This window comes from Hypanus sabinus, chromosome 3 (genome assembly GCF_030144855.1).
Source record: "Hypanus sabinus isolate sHypSab1 chromosome 3, sHypSab1.hap1, whole genome shotgun sequence".
NCBI lineage: Eukaryota > Metazoa > Chordata > Chondrichthyes > Myliobatiformes > Dasyatidae > Hypanus > Hypanus sabinus.
The window spans coordinates 130,182,436-130,194,460 of record NC_082708.1 but is presented as its reverse complement, the minus strand read 5'-3'; the positions used below and the strand labels follow the sequence as shown (position 1 = coordinate 130,194,460).

The window sequence follows — 12,025 nt, the reverse complement described above, 5'->3', positions numbered from 1 at the left end:
GTCAATTATGTTTGGAATGTGAAGCAGAACTTCAGAGAGAGAGGTGATCAAAATGGACGGGAAGAAAAGGTAGAAAAACTGGTGAAAGAAAAATGCATTAAAAGATTCATGAAAATGAAAATAGTGGACTGAATAGTGGACCCTAGGTAAATCCTAAGGTAAGGACATGTTCGGCATAGCTTTGTCGGCCGAAGGGCCAGTGTTGTGCTGTAGGCTTTCTATGTTTTTATGTATGGAGGAACAAACAGGGAATTTTATTAATCGGAGTGCATTGCGAACTCTGGTTTGAAAGAGGTAGGGGTGCAAGTTTAAAGGCAAATTTGCAAAGTGAGAATAAAGCATTAATGACAAGGGATTTAAATTAACTTAATAGTAACTGAATGTAATTAGTGTGAATGGTGTAGAGAGCACTCATTTCCTAGCCTTTCTCCAGGAGAACCTTTTCAGCCGATGTGTGTCAAGCCCAACAACTGGGTGGTGTTTCTGGCTTTAGTCTGAGGGAATGAAGCTGGGCAGGTGGAAGAAGCATCAAGGGAAGACTGATTTCGAGGTAGTGTCTATAATTTAATCAGATTTAACCAAAGGAGAAAGACAAAAGAGTAGTGACAGTTTAAAATTTGAAAGTTATGAATTTTAAAAATAAGAAATGTGTTAAAAATAGTTTAGCAAAAGTGAATTGGAAATAGTGATTTGAGGTAAATCAATGTCAGGGCAATGGGAAGCATTCAACTGTAAATATGCTTTTAATTTGAAGAACTCCGAGGCTGCCAGATCTAGAGTCTTCTCAACAACAAGATGCATTGAGGGAAGCTTAAATCAGACACAGAGCTCAATACTTCAGGAAGCCAAGAAATGTATAGAAAATAGGAAATGATAAATGAAATGATAAATAAAACTAGGTTTTTAATATCTTATTTTCTCAAGATGTTTTATTATTACATAAAGAGCAAGAACATAACCAAGGGAAAAAGTATATCTTATCAAAGATTAAAAAACAACAGTCCTAGTCATGAGCAATTAATGTTCTTAAAAATTTTGTGCATATTTTCACAAGAGGGGGACAATACTGTAACTGAGATTAAAGAGGAAGAGTAAAATACTGAATGGGATAAAACTGGCAAAAGTGGTGGAGTTAAGATGTTTAACATCGTTGAAAGATGATAAATCTACGGGTCAAAATATACTCTAAGTTACTGAAAAAGGCAAGGAAACACACTGCAGAGGCATACTCCGAGCATGGAGGAGTGATAATATTGCACCATTGTTAATTATGAAAGTCAAGTAAACATAATACAGGTCAGTTCGATTAATTTTGGCTGTGGATAAATTGTTGGAATGACTAATGAGAATTCTAAATCACTTATAAAGGCAAAAAATAACCAAGGACTGTTAGCATAAATTGTGTTGAAGGAAGGTAATGACTGGTACCTTTACTTAATTTTCTGAGGAGGTAACAAGAAAGTTCAATGATGTCAGAGCATTTGATGTAGTGTATATGGATAATGGAGAACTACAGAAAGATTATAACACAGTTCATACTGAGTCTATGTAATAGCAATATAGCTGGTCCTACACCCCAACTCTCTACATATAACCCTACAAATTCTTTCCTGTGAAACTCTTATCCAACTCTTTTTGAAGCCTTTGTGAATTTCAGACCGTAATTACTTTTTGTGAAAAATAATATCACTTCTGGTCTTTCATCCAATCACCATCATTTTATGTGCCTGAGTTGATTCCCTCTGCCAACGAAACAATTCTCTATTTGCTTTGAATATCAAAAGAAAAACTGCAAATACTCAGCAGATCAGGCCTCTTCTGTGAGATGAAAAACTGAGTTAGCATGTCAGGTTGAAAATGATTCTTCAGAATTTTATCTGACAAAGGGCCTTAACTCTGTCTCAAGCCTTCACAATTTAAATATCAGATACCCTCACAATCTCCTCCCTTTCAGTTTCTCCAGCCTATCCACGTAACTCTGGAATCATTTTAGTCAACTTCATCAGCAATTTTTAGATCTTTTCTGAAGTGTGGCATTCGAGATAATCCTGAATTAGTGGGCAACTAAGGGTGATGACAGCAACGGTCAATATTATTTGCCTTATGGCTAGACTAGTTATGCTCAATAAATCTGGTTCTGTCCAGAATTTGGTTTTAAATGACTTGGGAAATGCTTTTCCACGATGTTGATGTTGAAGGATGACTGAAGTTTGCCAGCAATTTATAGGATAATGGAAATAATCAGAGAAGATCCAAGGCAGCAATTGAGATGGAAGTGAGAGATACCAACGATGTCAAAAGAACAATATGGTATGAAATATGGTGAGTTTATAGTTTATGTGGTAGTAGAGATTAAGTGAGAATCATATAACCAATAAGCGGAAAAGGGAAGTAAACTTGATGGTTTAAAATAAAATCAGCAGCGTGAAGTCACTCGGAGCTGTGGCTACAGTAAAGTAGGTAAACGAGAAGATACTTCAGTGAGAAATTTCGCTTGGAGTTTAGTTGGTCAGCAGATGGTAAGTTACAATTATTGTAAGATTTTAGCTCCTTTTTTCAGAAAAATAGATTTCATACGTCAGAAGTAACAAATACAAGTTTAATGGCAGCACACAGACTCACAAAACTGTCAACAGTTTGTTACAACTTAGAAAGCTTCTATTCATTTCTTACAACATTCAAGTATTTCCTTAGATGCAAATGAGACCAATGGCATTTACTCACTGTAGTAAAGACTCCTGAAGCTGTCGACCAAGATAGACAGGGTACTAGTGGTATGGGCTTGGGCCAGTTAGTCACAGCTAATGACGCCATCTACAAATTAAATTTTTAGTATGTCAATGCATTTAATGCAAATCAGGCTTCTTTGGAAGCCATTTTTTTATCTGTAGGCTTTCATCAGTAATATAAAAATTCAGCTGTCAACCAAAGATACTATATCAATTAAACTTCCATTGCAAAAGCTATACAGAATCAAAAACATACTACACCTTTACCTCTCTACTCATCAGCATCACAATCTTTTTGGGGAAGGTGAAGTAACCATAGGTCATCATTTTCTATGATGAAATTTGATTATTTCTTTACTCATCCCAATAAAATTATTTTAAATTCTATTATAGCAATTAAACACATAAGTATCAACAGGAATTCATAATAATTTCCCATATTTTATAAAACAAAACTAGATGATCCTATAGATGAGAAAATTTGCAGGTGCTGGAAATCCAAGCAACACACAAAATGATGGAACTCAGCAGGCCAGACAGCGTCCTTGAAAAAGAGTAGTTAACTTTCAGGCCGAGATCCTCCATCAGGACTGGGGGAAAATATGCAAAATTAGATCAAGAAGGTGGGGGGGAAGAGAAAGAATTACAAGGCGGTAGGTACTAGTTGAAACTGGGAGCCTCCTCTACGGCTGCAATGAGGCCACATCAGGTTGGAGGAGCAACACCTCATATTCCTTCTGGGTAACCTCCAACTTGATGGTATGAACATTGATTTCTCCGGCTTCCAGTATTTGCACCCCCCCCCCCCTTTCACTATTTCCATTCTCATTTCCCTCTCTCATCTAATCTCCTTACCGCCATTAGCTCCCTCTGGTGCTCCTCCCCCTTTATTTCATCCCTTCCTCTCTCCCATTTTTACTTATCACCTACCACCTTGTACTTCTTCCTACCCTCCCCCAACCTTCTTGACCACACCTCATCTTTTCTTCCAGTCCCTATGAAGGGTTTGGCCCGAAATCTTGACTGTTTACTCTTTTCCATAGATGCTATCTGACCTGCTGAGTTCCTCCAGAATTTTGTGTTATGTTGCTTAGATGATCCTATGTCAAGCTCTTCTATAGATTTTCTTCCTTAAATCAGATTTACTGTAAATAATTGAAGTACTAACATGGATCCCTGTGATGTCCCTCTGAACATGAACTGTCAAAGTGAAAACCATCCTCCAACATCCCTACATGTTGCTTCCTGCCAATTATCCTAATTCACCAGACTACAAAAAATAAAGTTATTTATGATTAATGCACTACTTGATCTTTGCCCTCAGAGTGTGCCTACTGTTTGGGGCATACAATTTTCTCTTGCCCTGTTTCAAATAACATATTGCTCTACCCAAATGAATTCTACATTTAAATTTAGATTAACACAGCAGGTCAGGCACCATCTAAGAAAAACAGTAAACAGTCCATATTTCAGGCCTAGACCCTTCATCAGGATTGAATTTAGATAGTCCTTCACAGCCGTACTTGCTTCACCTTTTATTAGCACCTCTAATTGACCTTTTCCTTCCCACATCTTCTTAATGTTAAATATCTATTAATATTGTGCTCCCATGTTTGATTCCTTGTAATTATGTCTCTGTAAAATCAACTCAACAGTGCTAGTTTATACCACTCAATACGACAGAAGTCACACTCCTCCCTGGAAATAACCTCTTCAGTTTGTACAGTTTGTCCTCAAAATGCTTTAAGTGCCTCAGAAATCTAATGCATCCTCCTTCTTACCTACACAATTATCTATCCTTGAGTAGCTGAAGGAGTAATCCTGAAGTTATTCCTTTGAAACTTAGCTCAAACCTTACTTATACTTAGCTCAGGATATTTTTATCCCCCTACAAGAACTTTGTCAATTGTACCAATATATACCACAACCCCAGCTGATCATCTCTCCACTCCTCCCCCAGTATGTTCTGCAGCCCTTCCAAGATATCCTGAACCCAGCAACATGGAGGCAAGATATCATCTTGGGAGTCTTATGTTGAATCTCTGTTGCTGTATCACGAGAACATTATTACTTGAATGTACCTGATCCATAATACTTTTCTTAGAAATGTTCAAACTTACATGTCCTCCCATAGATATCCCAGTCATTCCTAAAGGTCCATAGCCCCCTCTCTCCAACCAATGAAGAAGAGCTGCAGACTCCAGAACCAGAGCTCCTCCCATCACAAAAAGATCAGAAACGTTCCTTAAACTTGATCTCCTAAACAGAAGAAAAACGAAGTGGAATAAGTTAAAAATATTACTTTTAAATAGTAGCTCTGAATTTTCCACCAAAGACTACCTTTTTAAATATTTTTATCATATCAAAATGTAGTGTTTTCCCAGAATGCAACACATAAGAAAACTCGTATATTTATATATTTATTATAGATTTCCCTTTCCTTCAATCCCTGATGATGTTCAACTCCACAATCAATTTTTGTACTTCAACCATCAGGATCTTTCTCATATGAACATTAATAGGATTCACAGATGAAACCAGTGACCAGAGTCCAATTCTCGACCCACATAACAGAATGGACGATGCAAGTCCAAGCAGCAGTAGGTAATAGTATTTACTTTCCATTTCCAAGAGCAGATGTGACAAGGGGACTTCTGTTGACATTCTGGAATTGTTTCCAGTCTTTGTTAATGCGAATACCAAACCAGCTGAAGAACAAAATGGAGGAACTAATTACCAACTGCATTTATGGACTAAGACTAAAATATGTCCAAGCCAACATTACTGTGAACGATTTTCAACTCTGGGGTTAAATTAATTAATTTAGTTGTTTATTTATTCTTTTATATATTTATTGAGTTAAAACGTGAATAGGCCCTTCAACTTATGCTGCTCCACAACCCCTGATTTAACCCTGGCCTAATCATGATACAATTTACAATGACGAATTAACTTAACCAATTAACTAGTATGTCTTTGGACTGTGGGAGGAAACCAGAGCACCCAGAGAAAACCCACACATACCATGGGAAGGAGATACAGATTTAACAATTTATTTCCTCAGTATTTCATAGAATAGTTATATTATAAGCAATCCTTCAGTTCATTTTCAGTGCTGAGTATCAGAGCAACTTTCTAGTTTGGTCCACCTACCTTTCCCAGTAACCTTGCAAAATTCATCTCTTACCATAATTTCCTCCTAAAAGCCACTAAAGAATTCGCCTCCACACTAAATTTTCCAGAGTTCAACCTTGCTGTGTAAAAATAGTTGATCCTTCCATCACTGTCAATTCTATTCATATTTATTCCAGCTTGGTGTTTAGACTTTTTATAGTTCAGACCCCTTCCACCAAGAAAATACTCTCAACTTCTACTTTTCATAATTTTATATATCTATCAAGTATCCCCAAATCCTCTTCAAAGAAATCAATCCCAGCCTCACTCAGCTACTAACAGTAGACCTTCATTCCTTGTACCATATTTGCAAATTCTTTTTGAACTCTACTGCCTACAACATCCTTCCCGTTACGATAACCCTTTTCTGGCCAAATATACCACCTGATCTATTAGCTATCAAATATCATATTCCATGCTTCTGTCTATTTTACCAACCTATTTTGTTTATTCTGCTGCAGTCTAACAATGTCCTTCTTGGACTTCATGATCCTGGGAAGTTGTTATTCTCTGCCTTAAATACACTCAATGACTTGTTCTGTTATTTTCAACACTGCCCTGCATGCCAATAAGACCGTAAGATATAGGAGCAGAAGTAGGCCATTCAGTCCATCGAGTCTGCTATGCCTTTCAATCATGGGCTAATGCAGTTCTTCAAGTTATCCCCACTCCCCTGTCTTCACCCCATATCCTTTGATGCCCTGGCTAATCAAGAACCTATTTATCTCTGCCTTAAATACACCCAATGATGGCCTCCGCAGCCGCTCGTGGCAACAAATTCCACAAATTTACCACCCTCTGACTGAAGTAATCTCTCCACATCTGTTCTAAATGGACATGCTTCAATCCTGAAGTTGAGCCCTTTTGTCCTATATTCCCCTACCATGGGAAATAACTTTGGCATATCTAATCTGTTCAGGCCTTTTAACATTCAGAACGTTTCTATGAGATGCCCTCTCATAATCCTGAACTCCAGGGAATATAGCCCAAGAGCTGCCAAATGTTCCTCATATGGTTACCCTTTCATTCCTGGAATCATTCTCGTGAATTCTCTCCAGTGTCACTATATCCTTCTAAAATGGGGAGCCCAAAACTCCACACAATACTCCAAGTGTAGTTTCACAGGTGCCTTATAGAACCTCAACATCACATCCTTGCTTATATTCTATACCTCTAGAAATGAATGCCAACATTGCATTTGCCTTCTTCACAACCGAATCAACCTGGAGGTTAAGCTTTAGGGTATTTTGCACTAGGATTCCCAAGTCCCTTTGCATCTCTGCATTTTGAATTCTCTCTTCATCTAAATAATAGTCTGCGTGTTTATTTTTTCCACCAAAGTGCATGACCATACACTTTCCAACATTGTATTTCATTTGCCATTTCTTTGCCCATTCCCCTGAACTATCTAAGTTTCCCGAAAGGATTTCTGTTTCCTCAACACTACATGCTCCTCCACCTATCATTGTACCATCGGCAAATTTAGCCACAAATCCAAATCATAGACATAAATTATAAAAAAAGAACAGCAGTCTCAACACCAACCCCGGTGGAACTCCACTAGTAACCAGTAGCCAGCCAGAATAGGATCCCTTTATTCCCACTCTCTGTTTTCTACCAACCAGCCAATGCTCCACCCATGCTAGTATCTTCCCTGTAATTCCATGGGCTCTTATCTTGCTAAGCAGCCTCATGTGTGGCACCTTGTCAAAGGTCTTCTGAAAATCCAAGTACACCTACTGCATCTCCTTTGTCTACCCTGCTTGTAATTTCCTCAAAGAATTGCAGTAGGTTTGTCAGGCAAGATTTTCCTTTCAGGAAACCACATGCTGTCTTTGGCCTATCTTGTCACGTGCCTCCAAGTACTCTGTAATCTCATCCCTAGCGATCAATTCCAACAACTTCCCAACTTCTGACGTCAGGCTAACGGGTCTATAGTTTCCTTTCTGCTGCCTCCCACCCTTCTTAAATATTGGAGTAACATTTGCAATTTTCCAGTCATCTGGTACAATGCTAGAATCTATCGGTCATTGTTAATACCTCCACAATCTCTCCAGCTGCTTCCTTCAGAACCAGAGGGTGAATTCCATTAGGTCCAGATTTATCCACCCTCAGACCATTAAGCTTCCTGAGCACCTTCTCAGTCGTAATTTTCGCTGCACAAAATTCACTTTCCTGACACTCTTGAATGTCCAGTATACTCAAGATGTCTTCCACTGTAAAGACTGATGCAAAATATGCATTCAGTTCCTCTGCCATCTCTCATTACAATATCACCAGTGTCATTAAAATAGCAACAAAAAAAAAGAGCAGTACCTGTCCTAATAATGTTTGCCAGAAATTCAAGAGTGTCAGGGTGCAGACATAAGTGTGGTTGCTATTACTAAGGAGAATGTGCTTGGAAACCAAAAGATCTGAAGGTAGATAAGTCACCTGGACTAGATGAACTACACCTCATAATTCTGAAAGAGGTAGTTGAAGAGATTATGGAGACATGAGTAATGATCTTGCAAGAATCACTAGATTCTGGAATGGTTCCAGACAACTGGAAAATTACATATGTCACTCTACTTTTTAAAGAAAGAGGTAGGCAGAAGAAAGCAAAATTATAGACCAGCCCACCTGACTTCAGTGGTTGAGAAGAGTCCATAATTATGGATTAGTTTTCAGGATACTTGAATGCACATGTTAAAGTAGGCCAAAGTCAATATGGTTTCCTTAAGAGGAAATCTTGCCTGACAAATCTGTTGGAATTATTTTGAGGAAATAACAGGAAGGATAGACAAAGAAGAGTTAGTGGATGTTGTTTACTTGGATTTTCATGAAGCCTTTGACAAGGTGCTACATGAGGCTGGTTAAAAAAAAAGTTAAGAGTGCATGGCAATACTGAAAAGATACTGACATGGACAGAAATTAACTGACTGGCAGGAGTCAAAAGTGTGGGAATAAAGGGGGCCTTTAATGGTTGGCTGTCGGTGACCAGTAGTGTTTTGCAAGGGCGGTGTTGGGACCACTTTTTTTTTCCATGTTATACATCAATAATTTGGATGACAGAATTAACGGCATTGTGGACAAGTTTATAGACAATATGAAGATAGGTGGAGGGGCAGGTACTCTTGAGGAAGCAGAGTCTAAGACAGATTGGGGAACAGACAAAGAAGTGGCAGATGGAATATAGTGTAGGGACATGTATGGTCATGCACTTTGCTAGAAGGAATAAAAATGTAGATTACTTTCTAAAGGGGGGAAAGAATTTAGAAATCAGTGGTGCAAAGGAACCTGGGAGTCCTTGTACAGAATTCCCATAAGGTTAACTTGCAGGATAAACTGGTGGTAAGGAAGGCAAATGCATTGTTAGCATTCATTCTGAGGACAAGAATACAAAAGCAGGGATGTAATGCTGAGGCTTTACAATGTATGGGTCAGATGGCTCTTGGAGTATTGAGAGCACTTTTGGATCCCTTATCTAAGATATGCTGGCATGGATATGGTCCGGAGAAGGTTCACGAGAATGATTCCAAGAATGAAGGGGTTAATATATGAGGAGTGCTTATGACTCTGGGTTTGTTCCTGCTGGAGTTAAGAAGAATAATGGGAGATTTTATTGAAGATTGAAAGGCCTGGATGGAGTAGATGTGGAGAGAATGTTTCCTATAGTGGGCGAGTCTAGGACCAGAGGAGACAGCCTCAGAATAGAGGGACTCTATTTAGAACAGAGATCAGGAGGAATATCTTTAGTCAGAAGGTAATGAATATGTGGAATTGAATGCCACAGATGGCCGTGGAGGCCAATTCATTGAGTACATTTAAAGTGGAGGTTTATAGTTTCTTGATTTATCTGGGTGTCCAAGGTTACAGGAGCATGGGGTTGAGAGGGATACTCAATCAGCCATGACGGAATGGCAGAATAGACTCAATGGGCCAAATGGCCTAATTCTGCCCTTATGTCCTATGGACTTCACAAGATCAGTATGGAACTAACTTTGACACCAAATTATTCAATAATAAGAACAAATGAGTGTAGAGTGCAATACAGGCATAGCTTCAAGGAAGGGATTTTAAAGTTTAAGGTGGGAGAGTGTGACAAGGATAGAGCAGGATTACAAAAATATGAAGAGAGACAGGGAAGAAGGCAAAAATACAAATTTTAAAACATGTTTGGCTTGTTTGGAAATGAATGTAGGTCAGTAAAGGCAAGGCATGCTTGGATTAACACTATTTTGGATGAACTGAGTTCTGAAAATTGGAAGAAGGAGAATGTTAGAATAATGAGATTTAAAAACCAAAGTAGCATATCAAATGAGCCAAGCAGCATCAGGACTCAATAGCATTAAGCAAATGGAAAACAGTCAACCTTCATGAAACAAGTACATATTCAGTAGCCTCGCCCCAGGTCAAAAATGACACCGAAGTGGAACCAATCTAGATCAGTCTCAGATAATAAAGTAGGTACTACAAATCAAAGTTTATGGTGGGATTTTATGGTAGGGACTTAGTTACCCCAATAATGGTTGGATGAATTTTTTAACTTTTCATTACTGGGTGTTAGACAAACAATCAAACAACATATAAATAATGGAGTAGTGTGGTGAATTAAGCAAAATACTATCAGAAAACATTTAACATCAATATATTCACAAAGTCAACAAGAGATGAACCATGAGAAATGGGAAAGATCTTTAGTAGTAATGAGACCGGAATGAGAAGAGAAATCATTGAACTGCTTTAGTTATGAGAACATAAAAATGGATCCATATGAGTGCAATCCCAGAGAGGTAGGAAGATGATTATGTGCTCAACCACCTCAAAGGTTTTAAGAGGACAAAAAGAAAGAGGTCATCTTAGAAACAGTTACAAGATGATATACATTACTCTGTCAAGGACTCTCCACCTTAACTGATGATGATGAACATGGCAGCAGCAAACAACACACTCAAAAGCAATGTCCTTCAGATAGTTCATGAAACTATTTCCTTTACTTCTTCTTTCAAATATGATTCTGTTACAAAGCTTGGAACCTGTAATTTACATTTTTTTGTTGTGCCTTCAGGCCGATTGAAAGATCTGCACTTTGCTGTCTCTATGGGAGATCAGTGAGATTTGGAGAGGAGTGTGCAGCCTAGAGGCCAAGAAGGCTGGAGATGGGGTGCGACCCCATATCTTGCTGATCAAAGCATCGAGAAAGTTTGAAATCAATGAGGACGAGAGCAGAAGGTGAGCAGATGTTCAGCACCATCTCTCTGTGTTTGACTGGTCTTGATCACTAGTCCCAGAGGAAGATGCCTGCATGTGAGTGGTCCCTCTCCCTCGATGCTGCTGGAGGTTGGTGTCAGAGACTTGGATCTTGGGCAAGGTTTAGTCGACGCAGTTTGTGGATGGAGTCTGTAGTTCATGTTATATGTTGTTCTGGTTACTCTATTTTTATTGCTATTTTGAATGGGGCAGACTTGCTCCTTGACCATCAGTCAACAAATGACAGAGTGCTAAATTGAACTAAACATTCTTAGACGGTTTCAAAGACTTTGTAGTTTGATGTTTTATATTGTTTTCGCTCATTGTTTTGCTATCTGCGTGATTTGTTCTTTCTTCACGCATTGGATGGTTGATGTTTTCTTTGACTGGATTCCATGGTGTTTCTTTGTTTTGAGGCTTTCTGTGGAAAGACACATTGCAGGATTGTACACTGCATACCTACTTTGATAATAAATGTACTTTGAATCTTATCTTGTTTTGAATATACTAAATCATCAACTCCTCTGCAGTTTTCCCATAATTTGTACTGATTTTTCTAACAAGCATGTCCCCACTGTCAACATCATTGTAAGTCTTAAATTCTTTAGATACTCTCACCCTATTTGCACTCCATACTTTTAAATTAACCCATCTTCTGTCAGCCACTTGTTGTGTACCCCAATTTTACATTAAAAAATTTCTAGTATTCTTAACATCTAGAACAAAATTTAATTTCATCAATTCATGCTATTGCTCTGCTGACTTCAGTAAGCCCACTGTTGATCAGGGTTGACCATGGATGTTCCGCCCTAGCTGTCTACGCAAGCCAGGGAAATACAATATGAAGATCAAGCTGTTGTCTCTGCAGCAGGCTCCCTCCCTACACAGCA

General features: G+C 38.5%; 1 protein-coding gene and 1 long non-coding RNA gene across 10 annotated transcripts in view; one reads left to right on the top strand and one right to left on the bottom strand.

Moving 5' to 3' along the window:
• Positions 1-12,025, bottom strand: part of abhd18 (abhydrolase domain containing 18) — a 61,979-nt gene that overhangs the window by 26,358 nt on the left and 23,596 nt on the right. For both annotated transcript variants that reach the window (XM_059965112.1, XM_059965111.1), the window contains 2 exons: positions 4,850-4,988; positions 2,725-2,814 (listed from right to left, as the gene is read on the bottom strand). In XM_059965112.1, coding sequence (XP_059821095.1) covers positions 2,725-2,814; positions 4,850-4,988 — 229 coding nt within the window. The remainder of the gene's footprint in view (positions 1-2,724; positions 2,815-4,849; positions 4,989-12,025) is intronic.
• LOC132391652 (uncharacterized) overlaps positions 9-12,025 on the top strand; it is a 43,785-nt gene continuing 31,768 nt past the window's right edge. For all 8 annotated transcript variants that reach the window (XR_009511296.1, XR_009511294.1, XR_009511291.1 and 5 more), the window contains exons 1-2: positions 9-158; positions 10,954-11,117. This is a non-coding gene — a long non-coding RNA (uncharacterized LOC132391652). The remainder of the gene's footprint in view (positions 159-10,953; positions 11,118-12,025) is intronic.